The sequence below is a fragment of the Excalfactoria chinensis genome, chromosome 22, assembly GCF_039878825.1.
Source record: "Excalfactoria chinensis isolate bCotChi1 chromosome 22, bCotChi1.hap2, whole genome shotgun sequence".
Taxonomy (NCBI): domain Eukaryota; kingdom Metazoa; phylum Chordata; class Aves; order Galliformes; family Phasianidae; genus Excalfactoria; species Excalfactoria chinensis.
Window position 1 is genome coordinate 998,846 of NC_092846.1, and position 27,144 is coordinate 1,025,989.

The 27,144-nt window shown below is 45.5% G+C and overlaps 1 protein-coding gene across 10 annotated transcripts in view; it reads left to right on the forward strand.

Moving 5' to 3' along the window:
• Window positions 1-27,144, forward strand: part of HIVEP3 (HIVEP zinc finger 3) — a 207,924-nt gene that overhangs the window by 157,918 nt on the left and 22,862 nt on the right. For all 10 annotated transcript variants that reach the window (XM_072355285.1, XM_072355288.1, XM_072355283.1 and 7 more), the window contains one exon: window positions 1,088-1,233. In XM_072355285.1, coding sequence (XP_072211386.1) covers window positions 1,088-1,233 — 146 coding nt within the window. The remainder of the gene's footprint in view (window positions 1-1,087; window positions 1,234-27,144) is intronic.

The following is a 27,144-nucleotide window of genomic DNA, read 5'->3' on the forward strand; positions in this document are numbered from 1 at the left end:
ACCTGGTGAGTGCTTTGTCCCCTTGAGATAAGTGCTTAACCACCCTGAGAGCTTCCACTGTCTCCAGTGGCCACAGAGTCAAAGTTGACCAGCTGGGATTTAAACTTCTACAGGCAGTAATTCCTCTCCTAACCCTACGTCTTTCCAAGCCTCACTCTTTTTCAAGAAATAATATATGAAGTGAGAATGTGGGTGATTCAGTTGTACTTCAAAGGTGTTTTTGCATTTATGTAAAAAGTAACCTGGGTAAAAGGCAGCGTGCTTCTCTCTTTCAAAGCTTTGGAGACCCATTATTCAAAGCTTTGGAGACCCATTATGTGTAATGTTAGGTTTTAGCAGGGAAACTTCTCAAGATTCCATTCTAGGTGTGAGAGCACCGCTTGCATTGGGTAGGGAGGCAGCTCTAACATTTCAGTCCATATACTTTAGCAGATAACATTACACGTGCGAGATGAGATGTCAGCACATGGCTCTGACCTGGCTATGAACAAAGGGTGGCAGGGATAGCAGTGAGGAAAGCAAACTCACCCTGGGAACGTGTGGGGAGGTCGAGGGTTGTTTTCTCCCATTGGTTTTGTGGCTTTCTATGCACGGCGCCCTCAGCAGCAGTTTGGTGAAAGGAAATCACCCATGAGCTCTGACTGTCGAGTGATTTACATCAAGCTTAGATGGCCCAAGTCCAAAACTGTGAGAGTGTGTGTGTGCGAGGGGGAAATCCAGGGGTTGAGGTTAAATATATGGATTCTAGCGAGGACTGCTCTCAAGATCTTCATGCATTTTAAGGGAGAGGATGATCCAAGGACAGAATAGTGGGTCTGGGGGCAGACACGTGCTCAGATTCACCCCAACACCTGGATAGCCCTGAGCCACCGTGCCTCTAAATAGTACTTCCAAGAGGTCATTGTAAACATAACCCAATCTGCAGGGCTCAAAATCCATAAGCAGAAACCGTATTTCTTGAGATGTTGTCCTGTCACGAGCAGCCTGTGTGGTGGGCTGGTGTTTCAACCTGCAGTGTTTGGTCTGTGGAGTCTGTAGAGTGATGTTGTATGTAATCAATGATTGTTTTGCTCTTTTGGGGAGATAGGTTCATTTGCCTTCGCTCCTTTCTAATGAAGGTCGAAAAGAAATAACTAGAGCTGAGAAGGAAGAGGATAAAAGAGGAAAACCAGAAGAAGAGGCTGTTGTAACCAAAAGAGGGGAGCCAGTCAGGATCAAGATCTTTGAAGGAGGGTAAGTGTCAGTTTTATTTCTCTTTTTGTACCACAGCCGATTGTATAGGAGTTGTTGGTTACAGTGATGGCAAGTCAGTGTGGAGGCCAGGTATAGCTGGATTCCAGATTTCTTTCTGCAGCCTCCTTACAAACCCATGTCTCGAGATCAGCAGATACTTCGGATTGCATTCATGTTCTTTTCTGAGTTGTCTTCAATTAAGAGCCCCCTTGATCTCATCTGGGAGCAGGTGGTTGACTGAAGACAGCTGAAGAGCACAAATGCATCCTGCAGCTGTCTCTGATGTGGCAGGGATGCTCGCCACATCTTCTGCATCCTTCCATAGCCTTCTCCTGAAAATGAAGTTCCTGATGGTTGTTGCCATTATGATGAGAAAATGGGGAGCTCATTCCTTGGGTTTTAGATGGGGAAGCAAAGAACCATTGTATTTGTGTGATTTTAAACCCACCCAACTAATGTAGCTGAAACCAGAATGGATGCAAGGCCTTACATTTGATGTATATCTTTATTCTTAGGTCCAGGTAATTCAGAGTGCTCTTCAGTAATTCAGCACTGGTCTAATATTATTGTTTATCTTTTCAAAAATGAAGCATCAGTTAATGAGTAGCATGTCTGTAGGATGCAATTAGTTTCATACTTCAAGATCATCCTTCCTGTGTATTGCAGAATCCTGAGCAGGATTCATCAGTTCTTCTCTTGCCATTGGGTGGTCTTGGTTTTTGTGTGCTAGAAAAAGGCTTTAATTAGTCGGTGGTTGTGGTTTTCTCTTTGCTGTTACCTGTTGAAGTTTGCCTTTATTTTAAAATATTTCATTAACGGATGATCAAACCATCTAACCAGTGGAGTAAAGTGGTGCTTTGTGAGAGGAGAGCTGCTTGTTGGCTCAGGACTGCTCACCTCTCACCCAGACTGTGTGCTAAGCTCGGGTTTAGGTGCGCGTTGGCAATGAGTGGTGAGCACCGAGGGCCAACCCTTAAAGGAAGAGCCCTTCCCTGTCACCTGCCCTCAGCCTGTAGTGGTTATGGCAAAGTGATTTAGGGAGGGAGCCAGGGAATGACATGAAGGCAGCATATTGAGATGTGCAATGAGTGCACTGCTGTCATCCTTCTGTTGCATGCAGGGCAAAACAAGCGTTGGGTTTTATTGCCTCAAATCCCCATAAGAAGCCTCCATTTCCCTCAGCTGGGTTATCCAGGACTCATTCCTAGGTGTGATTAAGGAGGTTCAGCATTAACGTGGATGAAAATCACCCTGCCCCTCACAGAGCTGCTCCACGGAGGCTTTTTGGGGACAGTACCTCATCTCTGTGTTCCCGTGTCCCAAGCAGAACGGGTGGGCACTCACATTTTCTAAATGACAGATACAAAATAAAGCAACTTTTCCAGTATATTCTGTATAAGCCAGAATCAGGGAACGTATTAGTCATCCTCAGCGTATGCTATGTTTTATTTTAAAGTTCCTGTAGCATCAGCTTAAGGCAGCCGTCCTTCTGGATACGAGACAGAATATAGTAGCTGCTTAATGCCAAGCACAGGCACAAATGTAAGGTACCAGATGAGAGAAATGCATTTAATATCTCAATAAGATGGTGTGTGCGCTGCTGAGAGGTCGGACAGGACAGGCTGTGCTGCTATAGGGCTGGTGCATCGTGCCTTAGCCCCAAAAGCTTTCTGACATTGAACCCTTTGGTCTCAGCAGCTCAGATCTGAAAGGATGTTTTCTTATGGATGAATCTGTGGGTTGCTTAGTGCTTTGCACAAGACGCTATATGGATCAGACCTATTCCTTGCCATCTCCTGCAAATGTTTCAACCAAAAGTGCATCCATCCTCAAGACGCTAATTCACCTTCTTTATTTCCCCTCCGTAAATATACCGCCTTTGTTTCATTCTTCCCTTATTTATCAGTTTCTCATGATCTGTTCCAGGCTTGACCCATCCTTCCATTGCAAAGCAGTTGGTTTCAAATCTCTTGGAGCCAACCTGTGCTTTTTTTTTTTGCCTCTACCAAGCAGGGTGATTGTAAAGAAATTCAAGTACTCCTACACAATCTGAACTTGCTGTATCTCTTTTAGCTCCATCTTCCTCTCGGTTGTTTTTTTTTCCTTTGAGCTCTTCCCTTTCTCAATGCTATTTTCAGCACTTGCTTTTTTTCCCCACTGCACATCCTTCTTCCAGCCCTATTTCTGCCTTTCCCCTATTACTGCCTTGCTCACAGCACCCAGCTCTGCTCCTTCTCCTGCTGCTGGCCAGAACCTTATTCCCTGGCTTTCAGAGAACAGGAAAGCCACATTTCATGGTTCCATCACACCTGCTGCCCATCTTTAAGGAACGAAGTGATGAACCTGCTGGAGACTGCAGGAGCTGTGCTCTCTCTCTGTGTTGTGGCTTGGATTTCTTAGGGGTGCAGGGAGAATGCGTGTGGCTCTGCCTTGGCTCTTCCACAGTTAAACATAGACGGAACGTGCAGTTTTTGGGTGGGCTCCTGTTTGTAGAAATGATTCTCTTTGCAAACAAGTCTTAAGATCGTTCTGTATGTAATTTCAGCAGTGAATTTGTATGGAAAATCCTGGAATTTCATAGGACTGGGTGCACCTCGGCTGCACCCATGTACTCAACAAACAGCAAAAAGGTGGGAGCTCAGCATCCCACATGCAGACCAGGCACTGCACTGCCTTGTTAGGGGTGTATGGGGGAACCATGCTGTCAGGCAGCTTGTACTCCTCTAGGAGTAAATAAATACAGCCACTGGCCTTGTCCTCAGGGTTGCCGTGGTGGTTGTGAGCAGTGAAAATGAGCTCTGAAGGTCATGCTGGCCAGCACAGCTGTAGTAGTGCCGTGATTCCTCCCTGGGTCTGTGTCGCCTTCATCAATCCACTCTGGGGTTTTGGGGGCACAGGGACCATTCTGAAATCTTACGTCATGAAACTGTAGATTGGTATCGACCTGATTTGAAAGCAAGGGTCCTTGATGGTATCATGGGCTTGTAGGGAAATGTTGCCTGTTTACTGTGCATTAGCATCTTCATGATGAAATCTGATAGTGGTAGGGGTCAATATGTGTCCTTCTGCTTCACAGCCACGTCGCCGTGCTCTGATGGAGCCCACTGCTTGTCTCACTGGGGTCATTGACTGCAACTAGTGGGGAAAGCAGTACCAAGATATAAGGGTTAAGAACAACTAAGGCTGACTGGCATCCCCAAAGCAGCATCATGTAAAATGAGTATTCCAAAGGGAAGGCAGAGGTGCTCTCTGTGGGGAACTGCTTCGTTCTTTTTTTCTCTGTAATAGGGAATAAAAACACATGCAGTTATAACGTAATGGTCACAGCCTCAAAGCTTCCTTTCATTTCTACTGTCCCATGTGTGCAAATCTGCATATAAGCAAGAACACATAGTGGTGTGGTGTAGGGTATCTTAACAATGAGGAAGATGCTCTTGGTGCTGTTGTTACCCAGGCTGCTCTGGACTTTGGTCTGGTTTGATTCAGACGTGAATCTGGGTCCTCCACTCCTTTTCCTCACCAATAAGTAACAGGGTTGTGGCTTTGCCAGCCATGAAGCAGTGTGGTGGATCTCCTCCACCTTCAATCACTGCCCTGTGAGTAGGAGTGAATTCCTGTCCCACAGCCTCTTCTGCCTAACACAGTGCATGGAACTGGGAGGACTGCATGAGGACTGACCACTGAGCTCCTGGGTCTGGGAGGGGAGAAACTGTTGTCTCCACACTGTGGGGCTGCTTATGGGATTTTAGGCAGGCAGGAGGGAGGTGGGGACCTCAGCCTGATTGGTGAGAGATTTTTTACCCGGTGCTGAAGGAAAACAGAGAATCCTTGGGTCTGTTTTATCAAGACTTGAACATGATTACTAATTAGGGGAGGGGGGGAATAATACAACCTTTTGCAAGCCATTAGCTGTGTGCATTCCACGCTCCCTGTTCTCTTCCTGCTGCCGCTGGGATCTGCGGTCGGTTCCTCTGGGTGATCTCACTCCATTTCTATGACCGGCCACAGAAACTGCAGCTCCCACCCCCAGCTGACACACACCTCCCGGAAAATCCCTGGCACAACAATGCAGGAGTTTTATTACCCTGGAGAAAGCCTGCTCTGTTCAACAAGCAGAGTTTTCTCAGCGTGTAACCCCAAACCCCTGCGCTGAACCTGGTTCGTTCAGGGGATTTCCTCTGCTGCTTAGATGAGTTCTAAGAATCCATTGTGTTTATTTTGCGAGAGTAATTTATCCCAAAGACATTAATTTGAGCACACACATTAGCAGCAGAGGAGGAGTCTGTCTGTATCTCATCCGGCTGCACTGTGCATCAGCAGTGCGCAGTGCTCCTTTGCTTACCTGCTCCAGTCTTATGGGGGAATGCACTTCATGGCCCTAGGGTGGTGCCTCACATACGACATGAAACAGACATATTTCACAACATAATCATTTCTTGGGTGAAAGTAAAGAATTCCTGCATTTTTCATTGTAAATAGAAAGTGAAAGGGGTTTTCCTGCTGCTCTTCAAGGGAGGCTGAGGTTGATACGAATGCTTTTCCATTGGGGTCAGAGGTGCCAGACTGACCTCTTGCTGTTAATCTGAGCATCTTGTGGTTGGTTGCTGGATTTTCCCTGCTCCCGGGAGTGCTGAGGAGGCATTGCTCAGCCCTGTGGCTGCACAGCCCCATGGAAAATGTGGTCCTACCTGTATCAAGCTTCACTCTTTGAAGCTTTTAAAGCCCAGTCATCAGCTTGTGCACAGGTATTTATCTGCTTTTGTAAAGAACCTTTAAGCAGAGGTGTGAATTTTCAACACATCAGGCTTGATGACAAATGGAAAGCTTCTATGCCATGAGGTTTAAGGCCTACAGCCCTGTTGCTCAGACAGCACTGAGAGTGCTCAGCCAGCATGGGTTGGGCATGATGGGAGAAGGGAAGGGGAGAGCATTCCCTGATTTTGCCGTGTGAAAATGAGACATCACATAAAGTAATGGCAGCTCTCCAAGAATCCTCTCCAAAGGAACCTCCAGATGGGACATCCACGCTCATAGAGTTTGGGGTGCTCTAAGTGACAGGAGCTGGGCTCATGGTACTACTGGGGAGGGACAAGCCTCTTCCCAATAAAAGAATGTAAGATCTCATTGAGCACCATACGTTTACACTCTTGTTTTTTTTCTTTTCATAGCATAAGCAAAGCACATTTTCTGCTTAAAAAGCTAACAATCCCAAGAAGACAAGACACAGGGTGGCAATTTAAGGATGGATTTATGAATGTTATCGCTGCTGACAAGATGAAAGGAGGGTTGGTTTGAAGAGCCAGGTTGCAGGCAGTGTGGAAGGCTGCTTGAAGGCTGCATGCAGGGATAGCAGCAATGAAAAATGGCAATTAGGGAAAAGATATTTTCAAAAAGAAAGGGATGTGTTCGTTTTGCTTTGAAAGTCATTGCATTCTTACTCTAGAGGCTGTATGGAGAGAAGGTTCCACTCAACCCAAAGCAAATGATTTCCCCACCCCATACTATGTCTTTAAGACAATTTGGATTTGAACAGCTTTTTAATTCTGGTCTTACTTAAGCAACATTTCTGCCCGATAACTCAGGTTGTTGCCAAGAAACTGAAAAATCAGTTGTTTTTGGAGGTCTGATCAGGAAATCCTTTCTTGGAACGGGAGCTGCAAGGTACATGGCAGGAAATGGAGCGTGGAAGAGGAGGAAGCAAAAGCTGGGCAGAGCAAAGCAAAGGTGCCACTCACTTGGCTTCAACCCCAAGGACCTTACTCTGTTGATGTGTGGGATGGGGCTGGCAGAGCTGACATGGTTCCTTTTGGAAGGAAGGTGTGGGGCAGCTCTGAAATGGCTCCAGCTCTCAAACCCACTGCTCATAGATGGTGCTGCCTGCTGGGTGCTCTTGTATTAGTAACCAGGCATAATAGAGCAGTAACCTTGGGTTGTTAACCTGAAAACAGGTTATTAATGTCTGTTGGGAGCAGCTTCTGGTTGTGTAAGCAATGCTGAAGCATCATGCATGATCCCAAATGGGCCTTTGGGACAGAGCCCAGAGCTTGAAGCACTTTGTATTTCCTTGCTTTTATGACAGTGTTTACACCCTGTGAGTTGATAGCCACCATAAATGCTCCTCAAAGGCTCTGTGCAACGTGAATCAGCGTCGTTCACATCCAGACTGTTCTTTACTACCTCCTTATGGATGTGGGTGCAAAAAAGCATTACATCCTCTATGTTTTGGCCAGCTGAACACAGACCCACTCTCAGTTCCCATCCCAGCTCTGGATGTAGGAATACTAATGCGCACATGGAGCGCTCACACCAGGCACAACGCTGCCCTTCCCTTGGCTCCTGGTGGCAGGACATCCCTGCAAGCCGCCAGCTCTCCTTCAGTACCAGCTGTGTTTGCACTGAGCAGTTCCTGAACACGCTGTTCCCTGAGCATATCCTGCAGACAGCATGGTGGTTGGAGCAGATACATGTGGCTTCGGGATGTGGGCTCTGCACCCCTCCTATGACTGTGACTCACTGTGGCCCTTGGAGAAGTCGTTCTGCTCCCTGTGCTCCCATTCCCTTCCTTGGGAGAGGGGACACCAACTCACCTGGTGCTAAGCTTGCTTATCTGCTGTCTTTAAAATATCTTAATATTCCTCAATGGGAATTGTTAATGTTTTATCCCATTTCCTGCTCTGAATATCTTGTTGCTTCGCTTGACAATTGGGTTCATTCTGCAGCTTATGCCTGTTTTCCCAGGAAATTAGACAAACACAGAAGGATTCAGTCTGGGTTGTTGTCTGGCTTTCTTTATTATTTTTCCTAAATTATTTTCTGTACAGCCAGCCCACTTTCTTAACACATCCTTCTGGCAGGCACTCATAATGCTGCTTGATGCTAATTTCCCACAGACGGACGGTTTATTAAGAAATATTATCTCAGCTTCCCGTGTGACTATATGTGGGATGCACACCTTTCTGTACTGGGCACTGTCCTGAGTAAAGATGCCTGTGAACATCTACCCAGCCTGCTTGTTGGCTTCTCCAGTGTAGAGCACTTGAAGTGGGGCAGAGACCTTGGGTGCACAGCATTCCCCATGGGGTTTTCTCAGCCCCTAATTCTGTTCACTGTGACGTTTAACTTCCTTAGTGTTACACAAGGACAAGACTTCCCATCTGCTGTCATTTCAAATGAGGAAAAATATAAAGTTAAATGATATTAAACAAGAAGATGTCTTTGATGCCATGCGGAGGTGCATGGTGATGGCTATCCTGCCTTGTTGGCTTCACATTGCGCCTTTATTTAGGGAACGGAGTACTCCAGCTGCCAGGCTTATCAGTCCCATTGTAGCACTGAATTAAAAGTCTACTATTGGTTGCATATGTTCTAGCAGTTGCTTGGCTTGTGACACTTGGTAGATCCAAGGGCAGGTCCAGCAAGGTAACCAGGAGCAGAGGCTAACAAGTGAGTGGGTTACTGGGGTGGGAAACAGCACCACTTTCTTTCCTTCTACAATGGAAAGACGAGTTCAGGTCACTGCAAGCAAAAAGACAGGATGGGGGCACTGCATTGCTTGGGGCCTCTCTTCTCTGCCCTGCCAAAGGCTTATGAACTTGGAGATCTACCATTCTCTAAAATCACCACTTCCAACCCCAAGCCACCTGGCCATGCCCACTGATCACATCCCTTGGTGCCACATCTCCACAGTTCTGGAGCACCTCCAGGGATGGTGACCCCACCTCTGCCTGGGCAGCATATGCCAATGCATCACTGCTCTTTCTGAGAAAAAATTGTTCCTAATATCCAATGTGACCATCTATTGTATGCCGATCTCTCATCCCATCACTGTTACCTAGGAGAAGAGACCAGCCTCCACCTTGCTAGAACTTCTTTTCAGAGCTTTCTTCCCACCTAGGGTAAAAAGGGCCACCAGGGGCTGCAGGACCAGGATTGCTGGTGGAGCAATGTGAGAGGTCAGGGAAACTGTGATATCCAAAAGCAGAGGGATGGACACAAGCATTTCACAGTACCTTGGCCAGATGGGTGAGGGAAAGCCAGTGGAAAGGAAGGGTGTGATTTGATCAGGCAGTTTTGGCAGATGAGTTGGGACAGAGAAAGTAGAAATAAGTTAAAAGGAAAGAGACTGTGATTATCCAAGCAGGAGAGGGTCTGCAGCTTATGCATATGGGCTTGTGGCAAACGTCAAGATTGTGGGCTTTGCACTTTATTGATTCAGTGACACAATCTCTCCAATTAATTCAATGGAAAATTTGAGAAGGCAAACATTTTTACCAGCTTTGCTTAGGATTATCCAGTTCTTAGCATCTGCCCATCTAGGCAGCCTGTCCTGTACAGCACTGTAAATAGATACCCTTTAATAGATTCAAAGTACTGCGCGATCAATTAGAAACCCAGTGTTCAAATAGACAGACACAGACCTGACTGCCTATTGCTCAATCCGTATCCCACTAGGTGAATGGCAGGAAGATGACTCTGAGAATATAATTCTGGCTATTTGGGACTTCGCTGGCCCTTCCTAATGATGAAAACATTACTTTTGAGCATCTAGATCTCTTCTCGGGGCGGATGTTGATCTGATTCCTGCTTGTCTGTTTCCTTTCTTGTTTTGTTTTGTTTTGTTTTTAAACCCATTGCAAATGTTGTAGTTGATCTTCAACTGTCTTTAATGTCAATCAGAGGATCCCAGTGATGGCAGATGGATGTGAAATTCTTGGGACTGTTCTGCATGATGGTGGAGGAACGGTAGAGGCCTGACAGTAAAATGTGCCTAAATGCATTGGATCTTCTCAGCCTGTTTTCTGCTATTTAAAAGTTATGCTTGGTTTTCAGTTTTAGCTTGTTTTTGAGGAGGGGCTCACTCTGGACATAGGCACATGCATCTTAAACCTGGAGCTGATCTAAGCCCAATGATCTCTGGATCATAAAGTGCTGTAAGGCAGCTGTCAGCCTAGCTCAAGTTGTCCAGGATGGAGGAGAAAAAGCTGTGATTGCAAACTGCAAGTGCTTAAAGTCATTTCCCTGACCTGAAGGACCTGCTTCTGCTCAGGCATTTATGCAAAATAAACTGAATGAGAAAGGAGGGTAGGATGGGCTGTCACCCTTTAAAAACATGTGAGAAATTCTAGCATATGTATGGAAAACTGACTGTAACTGTGCTTCTTTGTGAGTAGACTCGTGTGACCTAAGGAGCTGTTTTTGCTGCTCTGTTTTGCTGTTTATTCTAGTCTAGAAATAAGACTGAAGGATTGCAAGCTTTATTTAGTTTGGAAACTGGAGAGCTCATGTGGGGTAACAAGCAAGGTCTTGCCTTATTCTTCTGATGATGTTCACCTGAGATCTCTGCATGGTGGTTGGGCTTCCTAGAGGTTCAAGTGCTTGGGTCCTTGTGTACATTCTGTACACGGTATGTCAAAAATGAGGGGGGTCATCAGGTGTGAGAAACTAATTTTATAGAATCATAAAGGTTGGAAAAGACCTTTAAGGTCATCAAGACCAACTGTCAATCCATCACCATCAAGTTGTTATAGACCTTCTTGTTTGTTGGGTGCTGTGGTTTCTTGGAGAACCTGGGCACAACTGAGCTGGTGTTGGGATGGGCAGTGGGGAGAGACATTCTATGGCACGAAGTCCTTGTGTTGCAGCTATATTAAAATGGGACATCAGGACTTTAAGGTAAGGATTGATCAACTAATCAACCACTATAAGTGGTTAGAACCATAGTGACATCTGTGTATGTGGGAATATAGGACAGTACCAAAAAAGGCCAATTAGTTTATTTACCCAGACTACCAAGCTGAAGTTTTAGAGTAGAAGTGTGCTGGTTTTACCACAGAGTATTATTTATAACAGCAATTTATTAGGAATTCAGCTCTTCGTATATTGCATCTTGAGCTCAATTTATTGAGCTGAAAGCTGAGCGAACTGCTTAATCTTCATAGGTGCTGAGCAATGGGCAGGGCTGATTGCAGTTGCCCTAACTGTGGTTATTTGTGCCATTGCAAATTGGATCTTCATGTAGATGTCACCAAATGGGCTTAATAAACTCACAGCAACCAAGAGTGAAAACTGTGGCCCTGCTGCCCAATCCCACTTGTTGAAGCTGATGGTAAATTAAGAAAGTGCTAATACGTGGTGAAGGGTACTTGCAGGAGGCAGCAGCCTGCGGAAATAGAGGAGCACTGGGAGCCTCCAGTCCTGCCCTGTGCTTCAGCAGTAGGTCTGTGAACATTTAGTTTTGCAGCTTGACTTCTTTAGCAGAGAAAGCCGCAGCGATTTCTGATACCGCACCGCCGGTCCCTGGTGCGTCTCTGCTTTGCAGTGTGTAAATCTCCGAGGCACCTCGGCATAAAACACACACGAACCTCTCTGCTAAAGCTGACGGAGGTTTTATGTCTTGCAGTGAAGAGCAGTGATTTAAAATAGCTCCTAGCTCTGCCCTCGCTTCGGAAGGGGCCTTTGCTGTCCTCCTCTGGAGAGCAGAGGCCGTGTCAGCAGTAACAGCAGCCGGTTATTTTTGCACAGTCCCCACAGCCTTCCTGCCATCCCTTCCGAAGTGTCACCAGCATCACCGAGGTCACATCTGGAGCAGCGGGTTCGCGAACCCTGCCTGGAATGGGACGGCTCTACACTCCTCCGCAGCTGGCCCCGTGCAGGGAAGTCCCGGCTGGATGGCGATCCCACGGGGGCTGGTGGCTGCGGGCAGCTTCCTGCCACGCCATGTTTATCCATGAAAGGGGAAGGCAAGTGGTTTCGAGGAGGAGTCGCCTCGGATTCTTGCGGGCTTTGGTGTCGCCTCAGATTCAGACAGCAGCACGTCTTCCTATAGTCCCGTCTGGAAGCAATCCCACCCGCCCCATGTGAAGACGTGGGGGTGAGAGACCCCCGGGGAGCCTCTGTGTGTCCTTGGGAAAAGTGCCACAGCTGCAGAAGAAAAAACACAAACGGTTGTTGCTGTGACTTCCTGGAGAGAAACGGGAACGCGTTTTGGTCTCAGCAGAAGTGAGCGTGATATACTGGCACTTTTGACATGCAGACATGCGAAACAGAGACAGAAAAAGTTCTAGGCAATAGTTTATGTGGTTTTGGTTTTTTTTTACTTTTTTTCTTTTTGTTTTTCGAAAGGAAAATATCCTGAAATGTTGGTGCAGAGAGGGATTTCCTGAGGTATGTGAAGAATGGTCTTAGCTCCCTGGATATAGCACTTTATGAGCAGACTGGATCTTATCTGCCATCCGCCCTCGCTGCTGATTGTGTCCAGATCCCTTCCAGGTGGGAACTCCTCTTAAAGGAGACAACGGAGGTCTCTTCCCATTCCCTGGGTTCTCATACTGTTGGAAGAAGCCACACTGTGCTGCAGGTCGTCCATCCTGAGTGCCATGCCATGACTGCAGTCAACACCATTCCTGCTATTATCTGTGGGATCTCAGTCTGTGTAGGGCTTTTCCTTACTCTTTGCATTTTGCCAACTCTTCTTGCAGAATGGCTCCGAAGTGCAACCTTTCCTGCCCATATACAGAAGTAAAATTCAACAGCTGCTCATCCAGCTCCTCTGCAGTCCTGTTCTGCGTGCTCTCAGTATTGGTCTGGGTCTGTCTCTGTTTTGGAAAATTGGAAAGAAAAAGTAATTTCCTTGTGCTGTGTCTACATAGAGCTCTTCTTGCATCCATTTTTTTTTATGACAAAATATCCCTTCCTGCTCTGAGCAGTGATAACTCTCTCCACTCCCCATGTATTATTACTACAACCTTTCTTCCCTGCTGGAAAGAGCTCTATGAAAACATCTGCTGATCTTCCTCCTCCTTCAACCCACCTCTGCTCTGAGATGTCTGTCTGTAGAAATGATGGCTGTGTGTCCCAGCACATCACGCCGACCTACATCCTCCTGTTGTTTTCCCATGCTATCCACCACTGCCCATCTGCTATCTCTTTGTATGTCCTTGGGGCGCAATCTTGGTAAATTAGCTTTTCATTCTATGTTCACTGTCTGCACGGTAGACCTGTAGGCACTATGTTAAGATAAATAATAAGGATCTGTCTTTGAAAAATATTACTCCTTCATGTGTGCAAGGTGCTGTGCAGAAGGGGTCTGGCTTGGCTGCAGGAAGCTCATTAGGGGACCTAATGAGAGCAGCCAGCACGTGGTGCAGGAATACAAGCAAGAGCTGAGCTCCTTTTTTGAGCTGCTTTCAGTTGCTCCTGCTTCAGCCTGGAGATGCTCCAAGTGAAAGTCCCTGAAGGTCATCAGCAGGCAACGGTGCTCTCAGGCTCTTTTAAAAGTTTCTTAATCCTAGTTAAACATGCTCCTCCTTCCCCAAATCTTACGATCTTCCACCATTAGCACACACGACCATTGGCACGTCCTCCTTCTGCGAGACTTCCATGGGAACCTTTCCAAGAAGGACTCATTTCACAGCCCCTCTCAACCCACAGGGGAGGTGACCGGACCCGTCACGTTTTCCATCAATGACCTGGGAACTGCTCTCCTCCTTCCTCCCACCCCACCTCCTCCATACTACCGACGGCGTCTCCGTGCTGCGGATGGAGGGACCGCATCCCTGCCTTCCTCCTTTCCCAGCTGCGTTGCCATTAGGTCTCTGATCTCACCCACAAGCGTGGCAGGACGGCTGGGAACAGCTGGAGCTTCATGGTCCCGCGGTCCTCGCAGGAATTTCTGCATCCTGGAGGAGCAGGAGCTTCCCGAGGGAGAACCGTTTGCACTGAGCGCTGTCCCGTGAGAACAGCACTGCTGCTGGGGTTTGAAGAGGCACTCAGTGTTATCTACAGCTATAGAGCTACATCTGTAGAAGTGGTTCCTAAGAAAGCAGGCTGCTTTGGGACTGTGAGGCTGAAGAATGTTTAGGGACTTGTAGAAGAAATCACCTAGGGTGCGCCCGCATGCTCTTTAAGCTACAGAAGAGTGTCCTCTTGGCACAGTCATATTTTTTTCTTCTGATTATTATAATCATTATACACTGAAACGTTCTGTACAGCAGTCATAAAACACGCTGGCTAACAGCAGCTGCCTGAGAGAGAAGGATTTTTACTTCTTGTTTTAAGTTCAGTTGCTGAAAAATGACTGGAGGAAAAAGAAAAAAAAAAAAAAGAAGCATTATGGGTTTTCCAGATTTTTTCCCCAGTAATTATGGTATCTAATGTGTTTTTTGATTCCAGGCTAAAAGATGAGGGTTTTGAGCTGTAGGTCCTGCAAGCACAACTTTGGCTCTGCTCACCTCCTCACACATCATCATGGGTAACGCAGGCTCTGCCCCTGGTTACCCCTGCACTGCCCTGTTTCCTTCAATTGCTTTGCAAGGGTGAGTGGAGCTGCCTAAATTGTTGTGCTGATTATGTGCAAGAGAGAACAGGATCCAGCTCCTTCTCTCTGGGCTGCATTGGGTTTGGTTTTGTTTGTTTTTTGTGTTGTTTTTTTTTTTTTGCAGGGATAGTGAGAGAAGGAGAAAATCACAACGTTGTGAAATTGCTGAGCTCAGTTTCTGACTCAGAACGTGCCCTGGGGAGGAGCATTGGGATGGGAGGGGGAACTTTCAGAACTCCCCAGCTGTGGTGAGAGCTCCTGGAGAGCTGCAGGCTGCTGCAGAACACATAGAGGATGGTCCTCAGGGATTTCCAGCGATGCGCAGATGTGAGAATAGCAATCCCTGCCCAGATGGTAGGAATTCAACTGCTTGGCGAATGATTTGCGCTGCTCTGGACCCAGCTTCTGCCCTCCAAACAAAACCTCCACCTGACCCAGCCGCCAGCATTGAGGACAGGGTGGGCTGGGCCCAAATTTTGGCTGCAGAAACACTAAAGAAGCATTTTCCACCAGTGTGTACCTGAGTGTTCATAGATTCAATGGGATGATGTCTCACTGCTCCTTGCCACCTTGCCAGGTGTTTCACAACGCAGGTCCTCCCTGCAAACAGTGATTCCTCATTATCATTAGAATCGAGGAGGGCTTAAACTCTGCTCCTGCTAATGTAGATGAGTGCCCAAGAGCCAAGATGCTTTGCTCCAGCTCATCTGGAACCTCTTACAGCTCCAGAATTGGTCTGAAAAGTCATCGGATAAAACTTTCTAATGCAGTTCCTGGAGTTTCTGCTGTCCAGTTGGACTGATGGTATCTCAGGTCTCTTTGGGACTAGTCCTCATTTCCTTGCTTGGCCTTGACAGGAGACAGGAAGCACAGGAAATGAGAAATAATTAAATCATTTCTTTCAAATTGTTTTGTCTTGGATCTAACTTGAAGGATGGGTAAAGGCTTGGGACGAGTCTTGAGGCTCGTGTTTCCTCAAAGAGTTTCTCTATCTCCTATAGAATTTCATTAATAACTACAACCCCTAGGTGTTGCGGAGCAGAACGAGGGCCGACACGATGATCTGCTTGTAGGTGATAACAATCCATTCGATCCTACAGGATGTTGAGATGTCATAATAACCTGAGTGGCTTTGGGTATTTTGTTAGTTGTAGTTGTATCGCGAGGAGAGCGGAAATTCATTAACCATCAATACCCAGTGGTGATGAGGGCAAGAACTGACCAGAACATGATACTGACTGAGTGCTTTTGTTATGAGGTTACTGTGGCTCTCAGATTGTCTTTACTATGTGTTTGTGTTCTGTTTTGTTGCCTTTGGGAAAGAAGGGACCAGGCAGCTGGACTTGCTTTTATTTACTATGCTTCATTATAGCCAGAGGCTCTTTGGCTTCTATGCTATAGAAATAAATCTAGCCTATTATTATTATTTATTTTTACTACTTATTAAGAACTTTCACTGGGGAGTTGGATCTCACTCCAGGAAATGCCAGGCTTGGTGGAACAGGTATATTCTACTGCTTCCATGGTTCCAGACCTATCCATTGCCCCGTCTCTATCAGTCTCATCCATCGCTCTTTGACATGAGGGGACCATTTCTCCTGGAAAAACACCCTGCTGTTTCCATCCTGTTCCCTGGCTCCTGCTGGAGCTTCATATGGGGTTGGCAGAGGGGTTGTCTGGGCTTTCTTGTGAAGACATTTGGAAACCAAACATTTGTCCTGAAGAAGTTATTCCATAATGTGCAGCATATCGGGTTCGCTTCCAAGATTCTTTGAAATCAAGGCACTTCCTGTTATTTCAAAGTATAACCAGGCCGCCACTTGGATGAGGTTTGCATTATTGTTAATGGCAGCCAGTCTCAGACATTCAGATTTTATTGTGCCAACAGTTTATGGATGGGTATTCATGTCACTGGTGAAGAAGTGAATGAAACTCAATACTCCCCGCAGGGAGCTTGCTGGAGCTGCTGGAAGCCTTCTGCACTTGGAGGAGCAGTGTTTGGGTTTCTATTGCTAAGTAACAAAAGGATGGGGATAAAAACAGCTCCTGCACAGCACCCTCCTCCCAGATCTCCCAGATCTCCATACACCTACACAGGGAGCTGAGCTCTGAAGCCTCTTTATACAAACTGGAGGAGACTGAGTTTCTCTGAGAGAATTTATCCCATGTGTCACACTCAGAGGGTGGAGGCGGAGGAACTTGAGGGGAAGTTTTGTTTTCCTTCACCATCCCTGTTGTTTGTAAGGACTCCTCCTGCGATGCTCCCAAAATCTGTCACTGACTGAGCAATGGGAACAAAGATGTGGGAAGTCACTGTAAAGGCATCGTTGCTTCAAAAGTTCTTCAGAAAATAAGCTTAGATGGAAGGAAGATGGACTGAAATCCCCTGAGATAAGAAGAGGAAAACAACTGTGATGAAACAGATGTCCATCAGGGAACGGATTTGTTCTGAGCCATTTTTGTTGCTAGCTTCTATGGTGAGGTCAGCCCTCTTTTTTGTTTTTTTTTTTTTTGCTCTCTGTCTATTTTACCTATAACATGATGAGCATTACCAAAGTTGGCTGATACTAAAGGGAAAGTGGAAGTAAGAAGTGATCCCTGTGTCACATTGCAGCCTTCTTGAAAGGAAGGAGTAACTGCTGCTTGCAAGCGGCGTCTCAAATCTGCTTGAGTGAATCAGTTGCACTAAACCATACCCTATTTTTTTTGTCTCAAGAAACACCTTAGAAGTTTGATTGAAATAAGGATGGCTGGAGGTTTCCTTTCTCTCATTTGGGATACTCAGGGAATTTTAGTAGGTGGCCTGGCCATGCAATAAGTGAACATGAAGATTCTGTAGGGCAAGACATCCATTGCCATCAGCACCAAGGATGCTGGCAGCGAATAGGACTTGGCCAATTGAATTGTCTCCAAGTTGCCAATACTATCAAAATACCACGTTCTGTAGCTCTGACTGCAGTTCATTTGTCATCTGGTGTAATTCAAAAGGCTCTTCATTATTCATCTTAGTGATTAGAAATGTTCATCATGAGATGCAGTTATTGCTGTTGATAAATAATAATAATAATAAAGATTTTGAAATGTAATCAATTTCATCTCTTCCAAAGCTTGTCAACGTAAAGAATGAGACCTAAAAGCTCATCATCTAAATTACAGTCTAAAGCATAAGACTTGTGGTTAATTAGGCAAACATGCAAGGAGTATGCACTAATTTCATAGTACTGTGGAATCATAGGATGGCTTGAGTTGGAAGGGACCCTTGAAAGCCATCTGGTGTAAATCCCCTGCCATGAACAGGGAGGGACACCTACAGCTCCATGAGGAGCTGAGAGCCCCATCCAGCCTGACCTTGAATGAAGTATTTATGGCCAAGCATTTTTCACTTGTATAAAGATGGATTGAAAATAGTGTCAGCTATTGATGGATAAGTTTGACCAGTTCTTATAACTTCTGAGTATTTCTTGTTGTTACTGCAATCTTTGCCATTTCTTTGGTCTGCTCATGTTGCAGTTTGCTAGTTTGCTGCTCTCCAGTGATGTTGCAAGCAGGTTATTTCTAGGACATAACATAAGCTGAATTAACTGTGGATGTTGATCTGGGTCTCAGCTTTCTCTTGTCCCACTTAGTGAAGCGTGGTTTTCTAATGCCCCATTGAGATCTTCAGCACTGCCCGCCCTGTCGTGCTCCCACTGCAGAGGAGCAAATAATCACCCAAGGAATGGGGCACAGGGGATCCCAGCTCACAGCGCCTTGCTCCACAGCCACAGCAGAACAATGCAGCTAAATTTCCCTTGTGTGGTGTTTGTCTTAATTACTGTTTTTCATAATGTGCAGAAATCTGGCTATTTTAACACAGTGCTGTTTTAGTCTACAAACGTGCCATGTGGCTTCTATTTTTTTTCTCTCTTTATTTTTTCCCCCTTTTTCTTTATTTGTTAATGGAGAAGTAACCAACCTCATTAGGTATCATCTTTATATGTCATACCACAAAAGCAATTAGCATTCAGGCTGAGCATAGAATATATTCTCTATGTTAAAGACCTTACAGGTGGCTGCTATGCTATAGATTCATTATAGAAGTAGTAGATGGCATTTTCTTGTCCTGCTTACCTACTCTTAATTCTGGTGACCGTAGATGGAACAGCTCTGTTTGAGGTCCAGTGATATTGAAAAGCAGAGGAAATACTTGCAGAAGTTTAAGCAATTGATGGATGAAACATTCCTGGCAGACAAGAAGGCACAAGTGATGACAGAAGAGAAAATGCATTCCTATAACATATGACTCGGTGGTTCCTCACCTTGTCCCACTGCAGGCATAGTAAGATTTTTTCACCTTGACTTACGTTGGGTAAATGGGGGCAATCTGACAGCAAGTCTCCTCTGTTGTGTCCTGCTGACATGGTGTCTGGCAAAAAGAGGTCAAAAATGGAGCAAGCAGAGCACCGTGAACATCTCAGAATGAACACCACACAGAGTGTGTGAGGAGGAGGCAGCCATGTCCAGCTGACGGGACATGATCTTCCAGCCCAGCCCATGGCTGAGACCAACACTTATTGAGCATCCTCTGTGTATCCCAGTCAGACCAGGAGGGGATGGAGAACCAGAGAAAATTCATCCAGAAATGGAATTACAGAATCATAGAATCATTTGAATTGAAAGGGACCTTTGAAGGTCATCTAGTCCAGCTCCCCTGCAATGAACAGGGACATCTGCAGCCAGATCAGGTTGCTCAATCAGTGGTGTAGAAAAACATCTGCTTGAAATAAATGTGGAGGTACCAAACTATGATGGTATCCAGTGAAGACTGGGGTGTCACATACCTTCCATCAAAAATGGATTGTTCTTTGCATGCAAAGATACACCATCAAAATACATTCGTGTTTGTTCACCTCAGAAGCCAAATTCTCACAAAGAATTCTTTGAGTGTTTGCAAATGTGTTGAGATAAGCTCTAGAGTTTGGTGGCAGCTTCAAAATAGACACCCTCTCCTAGGATCCAATGACTATTCAAGAAGAGTAGTGGGAGGAATGTGTTACTACATGCTTATGTTGGATGCATCCTTTCAACGTAGTCAGTACAGTTTTAAATGATCCGTGAGTTGTAATTTAATCCTATGGAATTCTTCAAAGATTTAATGATCTGCTTAGGACTGTTAAGTGGTACAGAGCATCACAGGCTTAAAGAAAAATATGGGTACCGCAGGGACTGAGTTGGTGCTGAGAAATGAAGTCCTGGAGCAAGGCCATGAAACACAGTCCTTCCTCCTTGACATGGAAAGCGACAGAAGGACAAGGAGGCAGACTGTAATTAAAAGAGCCACGGCACTGAGAATCACTCATAGCTCTTAGGAAAATAGTGGCAGAAAGAGCTGCTTTGGGAACAAGGAGTATCTGTGTCAGTACTTAGAGTGGTTAATGTCAGATTAGCTGGACATTGTTTGATTGATTCTGATGGGGGTGGAGGAGGAAAAGGTGGAACTGGGAGAGGTTATCTACAGGGACTTCCAGGCTGGATTTTCTCTATGAATACTTTACGAATAGGTTGTATGAGTTGGTGGCAGTTGTTTATTTTTTTGATCCTGATGTTTTCTCTGTTTGCATTCAATCTTCAGTAAGGAAAGGTGGTGTTGGAGCAACACTCTGTGTGTGTACCTCACCCCAACCTGCCTGGCTGTGTTGAGACAACGCTCCAGCATTGCCATCATGCAATTGAAAGGATGTATAGGGATATCTTAGAAATGGGCACATAGAAGCAGAAGGTGGATGTGTCGTTTTGTAATGCTGCCGTCATATCCTTGTAGTCACAAAACTATTTACTACATTTTTTCTAGTCTCTTTCTGTCATGTTTGTCTATGGGTTGGGATGAGGTGCTCAGGTTCCATGTGCTCTGCAGTAGCTGTCTGACTTCTGCATGGCGTGTTCTAAAGGTGATCCACACATGACCCAATCACTAAATAAGAAGCGAGAAACTATGGAAGTTGTTTCACTATCTCTGCTCTTAATGGGTTTAATTGGACTTAATGGAAAGGATGCCCAGAAGGAACAGATTATCCTATGCACACAATCAGTGCTATTCCACATTTCTCCATGCTGGGTGCCTAAAGATGGCCACTTTGCATGGATGATGCACACGCCATGCAGTGAATGCTTTCACCTTGCAGTAAGGGCACTTTCATTTTTCAGTCTGGTTTCATTTCTAAATGCATTTCAGTAATGAAAGGCCAGGTTGTCAGCTTGTGCAAAGCAGCACAGTATTATTTACATTGATTTTTTTCTTTCCCCTCCCCTGAAATAGTTGTATTTTTAGAGCAGCTTGGAATGACAATTAAGTGATTAGAGTGTAGAGAGGATGAAGCTGTATAACAGCAGATAGAACCGTAATGAGTATAACTGTAATTTTACTTCTAATAGAGTAGAAAAGGTCTGATGCCAGAACCCAAAATTAAATCAAGCTTTCACTCAAGCATAACACTCAGAGGAGTAATAACACTCTGCAGTGTTTTTGCAGTTCTACATCCATGTACAACACTGGCTGGTGTTGGGCTCTCTCTGTGCTGGATGAATTGAACTGAAGGAGATCCCATGGTTGGTGTTGGGTGTACCCACACTGCCCAAAGAGCTGTTCCAGGTTGGGGCCGTGGAGCTGCCATCCGGGTACAGACCAGCTCACAAGAGCACAAATCCTCCTGTTCCTTCTCAGTCAAATTAGACTCTGCTGGCTGAAGGATTTGCTTTTGCTGGTGGAGAAATGCCTTTAAAAGGCATTATGTGTTCGGTGTTTTTATGCTAGTAAAAGCTCCTTGTGTGGATTTGGGTTGTTCACGCATGTTTTCAGTGTTGCTTTCACTCTGGCTGTTTGTCAGCCCTTGGAGACCACTGTGTGTGTTGCAGAGGTGTCAAAATGTGTGTCAGCTCCTCCAGTGGATTTGCAGCAAGGAGCTGTACCCAGTGAGAGGTGCTGCAAAGCCTGAGCACACCACTTAAATCCGTGCCATACTTCTGTGCAGGGTAAACGTACTTGCAAAATTCTGCCCATCTTTTTTTCAGATTTAGCCTTAATTTTCTATTGTATGTTTTCACTCATGGATTCATGGGATTCTTTGGGACCTTGATAAACTGGAAAGGTGGGCCCATATGAACCTAATGAGGTTCAAGAAAGCAAAGGGCAAGGTTTTGCATGTGGGCTGGGATAATCCCAGATATCTGTACAGACTGGGAGAATTCCTTGAGAGCAGCCCTGCTGAGAAGGACCTGGGGGTCCTGAAAGATGAGGATGCCCCGTCCCTGGAGTTGCTCAAGGCCAGGTTGGTGGGACCATGGGCAATCTGATCTAGTGCTTGACCAAGTGGTTGGCAGCCCTGCCTGCTGCAAGGGGGTCAGACCATGATGATCCTTGGGGTCCCTTCCAACCCCAGCCCTCGTGTGATTCTATAATAACCATCCATAGTAAAGCAATTTCTCCCCATGTAGGCCATTGCACGCATCTCTCCAGGTGATTAGCCTGTCCCTACCCCTTTCACTTACCTACAGTTTTGTGTGCTGTTTGAACCATTCACTTTTGGCATGTTTTCTTCCCAAATTCACCTTTACATCAGCAGGGAGGTTATTTCCCTCTCATCTTTTTTTTTTTTTTTTTTCCTTCTGGTTTGCTCTTGTCATTCCAATTGTGAAACACAAAAACCTGGACACAGAGTTCCAGATGTGGTCAGTTGTGGAGAGATTTCCTTTGACTCAATGTTCCTGCACTGACCTCTCCATGCCCTCGTGGTCTGGCTGCCATGTCACAGTGCAGAGCTATAGGAAGAGACTCCTGTGGCTTCTTTTTCCATGATATATGGGCTCTGCCAGTGTTCATTTTTCTAGGCAAGCTGGAGGATCATTGATCTGCCTTTGGACAGTGCCCACCCATGGTGCTTGCATTGCTTCTGAAGCAGCTGATGTGTCCCACACTGCCCAGCACCACCAAGGTCGTGCAGACAGAGCCGTGATCACAGGGAGCACAGTGTGGGCATACACCCACTTTATTGTTTCCCATTCAAAGAAATGTGGAAAATTGCCCTAGGTAAAATCCAAGCTGTGAGGACCCACCAGGGATGTTATAAAAAGCAGACAGGGTTACTTTAGCTAGAGCTGCCCTTTGTGAGTTTTGCTTTCTTAATTTTCTTTTGCAACGCCATAGAATTCCTACTCCTGCTATCTACGCTCGGATTCCTGCAGAGAAGAAACAAGTGGTGTGCATTAGTTTAGACATTATCTGTCTTTCTCCTTGGATCTGTGCATGTTTTGTGGTCTTGATGACCAGCATTGCTGAAGAGCTAATGGGCATTTTGCTTGGTAGGACAGCAGGCCCGCCAAGGAGCTTCCATCTGAGCAGTCATGCTGTCCTGTGCTTGACGAATGCTTGTATCCACATGAATTGTGTGCTGGTCCTTCAGTCAATCATAGAATCATAGATAGAATCATTAAGGTTGGAAAAGATCTCTAAGATCATCAAGTCCAACCATCCACCTGACACTAATATTGCACCATGTCCCTAAGCACCACTGATGGCTAGCATTGGGGGTTTCCATGCAGGAATGCTGGTGGTTCTTTGATCATTTCTTTATTTCCCATACAGATTGGATGATCATAAGGAACACCTCCCCTTTTAGGGGCACTGCATATTGGTGAGACTGAAGGTCTTACAATGCAAAATGCTTTAAAATACTTTGGAGAAGTATGGTCTTCTTTTGATGTGGCTTGACATTGAAATAGCAATGTTTGGTGCTCATCTAACTTAACCTATTCTGTTCTCTAAGCAGGATTAGTCAGTGCTGGTAAATGTTAAAACCAGAAATCCATGACAAGTGATGCCCTGGTGAAGGCAAATGGAGATCCAGACTGATAATAATGCATTCATCTTCTGTGCCTTACAACTATTTCATAAAGATATTTACTGATAAATGACACACGGTTGTGCTCCTCCAGACCCTCATCATGAGTGAGACATGAATACGACATTTCAGCAAGCCTGGTGCACAGAATGAGATCACAGTGGTTTCTATGAAGAAGTTCCCACTTTATGTACTGAAATTAAATCTACAAAGATGAGTTAATGTCCCCTGTGTTTGTATCAGCATTCATTGCTCGGTCATGAGATATATTACAGAATCTGGGGACTGGCAAGGGCTATTGCAAAAGATAATTACTAGGAGATTTCTGTGCCAGATGCTCCCATATCCATACCCTGTCCAGCTGCATTGCTCTTCAGAAATTCCTATTTATCTTGGTGTGATATTCCTGTCTGGTACATCAGGGTACTAAAAGGTTTCTATGATGCTTTTAGAAACCTGGAAATGACATTGTCTAGTCTGGATTTTGTAAAGAAATACTTCTGTTTGTTCTGCTGTCACTTGGCTTGAGTTAAGAGAGATTTCCTAGTAACTGTCGGGCCTTCAGGACACACCTGTGAAGGGTTCCCACCTCCCTCTATAGGACATGCAATGAGTAAGGATAAGTACTTGTGCTGCACGTGGAGATTTAGAGAGGCTATTGCTGGCATCACCATGGGAGAAGTGCTCTGACTGTCCAGTGGGGAGTTGTGATAAAGGCAATAAACGTCCTGGTAATTAGTGACATTATAATAGCTGTGCATTTATCAGCGATCTGTCACATTTTGCAGGTGGCATAAGACATAAATTAGATCAGCTAATATCAGGGCAGACAGTCAGGGACTTCCGAAGGGTTTAGCTGAGCCAGATGAGTGGGCAGCCTGATGACAGATAAAATGGGCCATCAATAAAAGCAGAGGCCTAACACCAAAGGCAACAACTGGAGCTGCTCGGGTCACTTGACTGAGAACTAATTGCAGCAGCTCGGGAAAGGATCGGATATCTGATTCCTGTTACTGTGTACCAGAGATCTGAGAAGCAAACATGGGAGTTGAACAAACATCCAAACAGGCTGAGGAAATACTTGTTCGCTCACTGCAAAATCAACTGCGGGTGTTCCGTACCACTGAGCTTAAAATGTTGGATGTTGGCAAAGTCGGGTTGCTTAAGTCTGGCTGGCCAATAACATCAGTTATTTGCTTCGCTGTGGCAAAATGACATTGACAAAAGGCCTTCCAGGGCAAGGAGGGCTCCTGGTGGCTGCAGGAAACAGGAGTGATTCAACCCAGCTGTGTCTGGAGCAATGGGTCCCTCCAGAACCTGCCAACCACCAACACTTCCTTCCCCCTCTGCTCTCCAACCTTTGTCGTGTGGTTTTCAGCCACATGAAAACTTCTGGATGTAGCTCACAGCACTGAGAAAAAAAAAGAAGGAAAACAAAACAAAAAGGAAAAAGAAGTGTCTGTGGCTAAAAAAGGACAGCCAGATATTTGCAGCAGCAAATAGTAAAACCTAAACCTCCTAAAACTTGCAAAGGAATAAATGGTTGATGGTTTTAGGTTTCAGCTACGTTCAAGGGAATGAGTTGAGGCAACATCTGATGTAGTTTGGTGTTATCCAAGCTCCTGACAGCCTCTGGGGCCGCCTGATCTCTGCTATAGGAGGCAGTGCCATGGCTGTGTCAGTCCATTTTGCCTTGAGTAGTGTCGGTAGTGGTTGCAGGAAGCTCAACACGTGTGCATTTGCTGGCAGAGCACAGCAAATAAGCTTTCAAAAGAATGCACGAAATAACGGAATTTTCATCCTTTCATGTGTCTGTTTCAAAGAGCTGTTTCCAAATTAGTCTCCATGCTCGTAATGACCAGTTAGCCTCCTGGGTTTCAAATCATCTCAGCATTAGATTGGAGCCGTGGCACCATAGGAGGTTTAAGTTGCTAACTGCGGGATTATGAATTCCACAACGCTCTAGAAGAGAAGCACAGATTTGCTGACACAAACTCCAACTGTGAATATCAGAGGAATCCGGTTACAGCACACGCAATGGAGCAGGAAGGTCCCTTGTCCAGGGTAAATCTTCACGTGAAACGAGCTGTCATTGATTTGTCGTTCTGATGCAAATCATATGAGCCTATGAGATCCGCAGAGAAACCAGCTTCATATTGAAGCAATTATCTCCATAAACATATTACAGCCTCCAGTGCAGACAGATGGCGTTTGCAGCAGTCCCTGTGTTATGGCAGCCTCACCTGCCTTGTTTCTCCTCATTTGGTTTGGTATTTCTTTGGATCACCTTTCTTTCTCTGCTTCTTTGCTCCATGAGATGTAGAAAAACGTCTGCACTGAAGGATGGCTTAGTCTCACACTGCGTCAGATAAAGAGCAAGGCTAATTTCAGATTAAATCATGTGTCACTTTTTATCCAGGGAAAGCCAGCCCTGATAGCTTTAATGAGGCCGACAGAGGGACTGCTGGACACAAAGGACTTACTTAGAGGTTTCCATGTGAGGGTGTAATTAAGGGTAGTGCAAGTACAAGGCTGATAAAGGTGCAGTTTCATTTTTTAAATGGCAATGCTATTACCAGTGCAATGACAGAAAGAAAGGAGGGGAGGGAGGAAGCCTGAAGCACAAGTTGGAACAGGAGGATCAGGATTCCTGGGTCCCTTTTGTTGCTTTCCCATTAAATCACTGACTGAACGAAGGAGCACCATTGGCCACCCTTGGCCATTAATTACAGGTACCCTGAATGAAGTAGATCCATTGGCCACTCTTGGCCATTAACCCTATTAACTCTTGGCCATTAACCCATTAATTGTGGGTACCTGGAATGCTGGAGGGCAGCTGGCCACTCTTGGCCATTAATTATAAGTATCTTGAATGAAGTAGGGCTGTTGGCCACTCTTGGCCATTAATTACGGGTATCCTTGTATCTGTAAGGTTGAATGGCAAGAGCTGGATGGGGCTGGAGGTTGTGTGTGCTCCCTCAGACCACCTTGCTATAAGGTCTGTTTGGATGTTCTTTGCATACGCTGTACTTTGTGCTGCTGTTCCTATTCAGTTTCTCTCCAGAGCAGGTGTGGTTTTCTCCCCATCCTGGTTTGGAATAGACTTCATAAAATGCTAGAGAGTGGCTGACATTGCTGTGTCTTTGGGTCCCCTGTTAGGATGCTCTGGAAGGTCTTATTTCCAAGTGTGGCTGTTCAGGGCTTTTGGAAGACCAGACATATTTCATATTGAATGGGAAAAAAAGACAGTTAGAAGAAGCACCACACTTACAATTTGGCCTCTTTGGGAGCCAGCTTTGTGTTACGTTCTCCTTTTGCTGCGTGTAAGGAAATTATAGACTCCATTTGCTAAGCTGCAGGAGGCTAAATGATTGGTCTCACTTGCAAATGTTTTTCAAACCTATATCATGTGGCCTTCCCTATGTGCAAAGACATGGACAGAAAATAAATGAATTTATAATGCGAAGGAAGGGTGGCTGACCTGGGTAAATCCAAGTCATGATACTGTGCCAAAGATAAGAGCCTAGAGTCTGTGGTCATTTAGAGTTAGCATTATGTATTTTCTTAAATGGCATTTTCTTGCATTGTGTCCATTCTGGGTGCCTCTTATTTTAACACGAGCTGTAGTGCAGGTCTCTTATTTTATGGCAGGTGTAATGCGGCACTGTAATTGCTTCCAGTGGCATTTGCTGCTGTCCTAGTGAGTGAGAAGGCTGTATCACA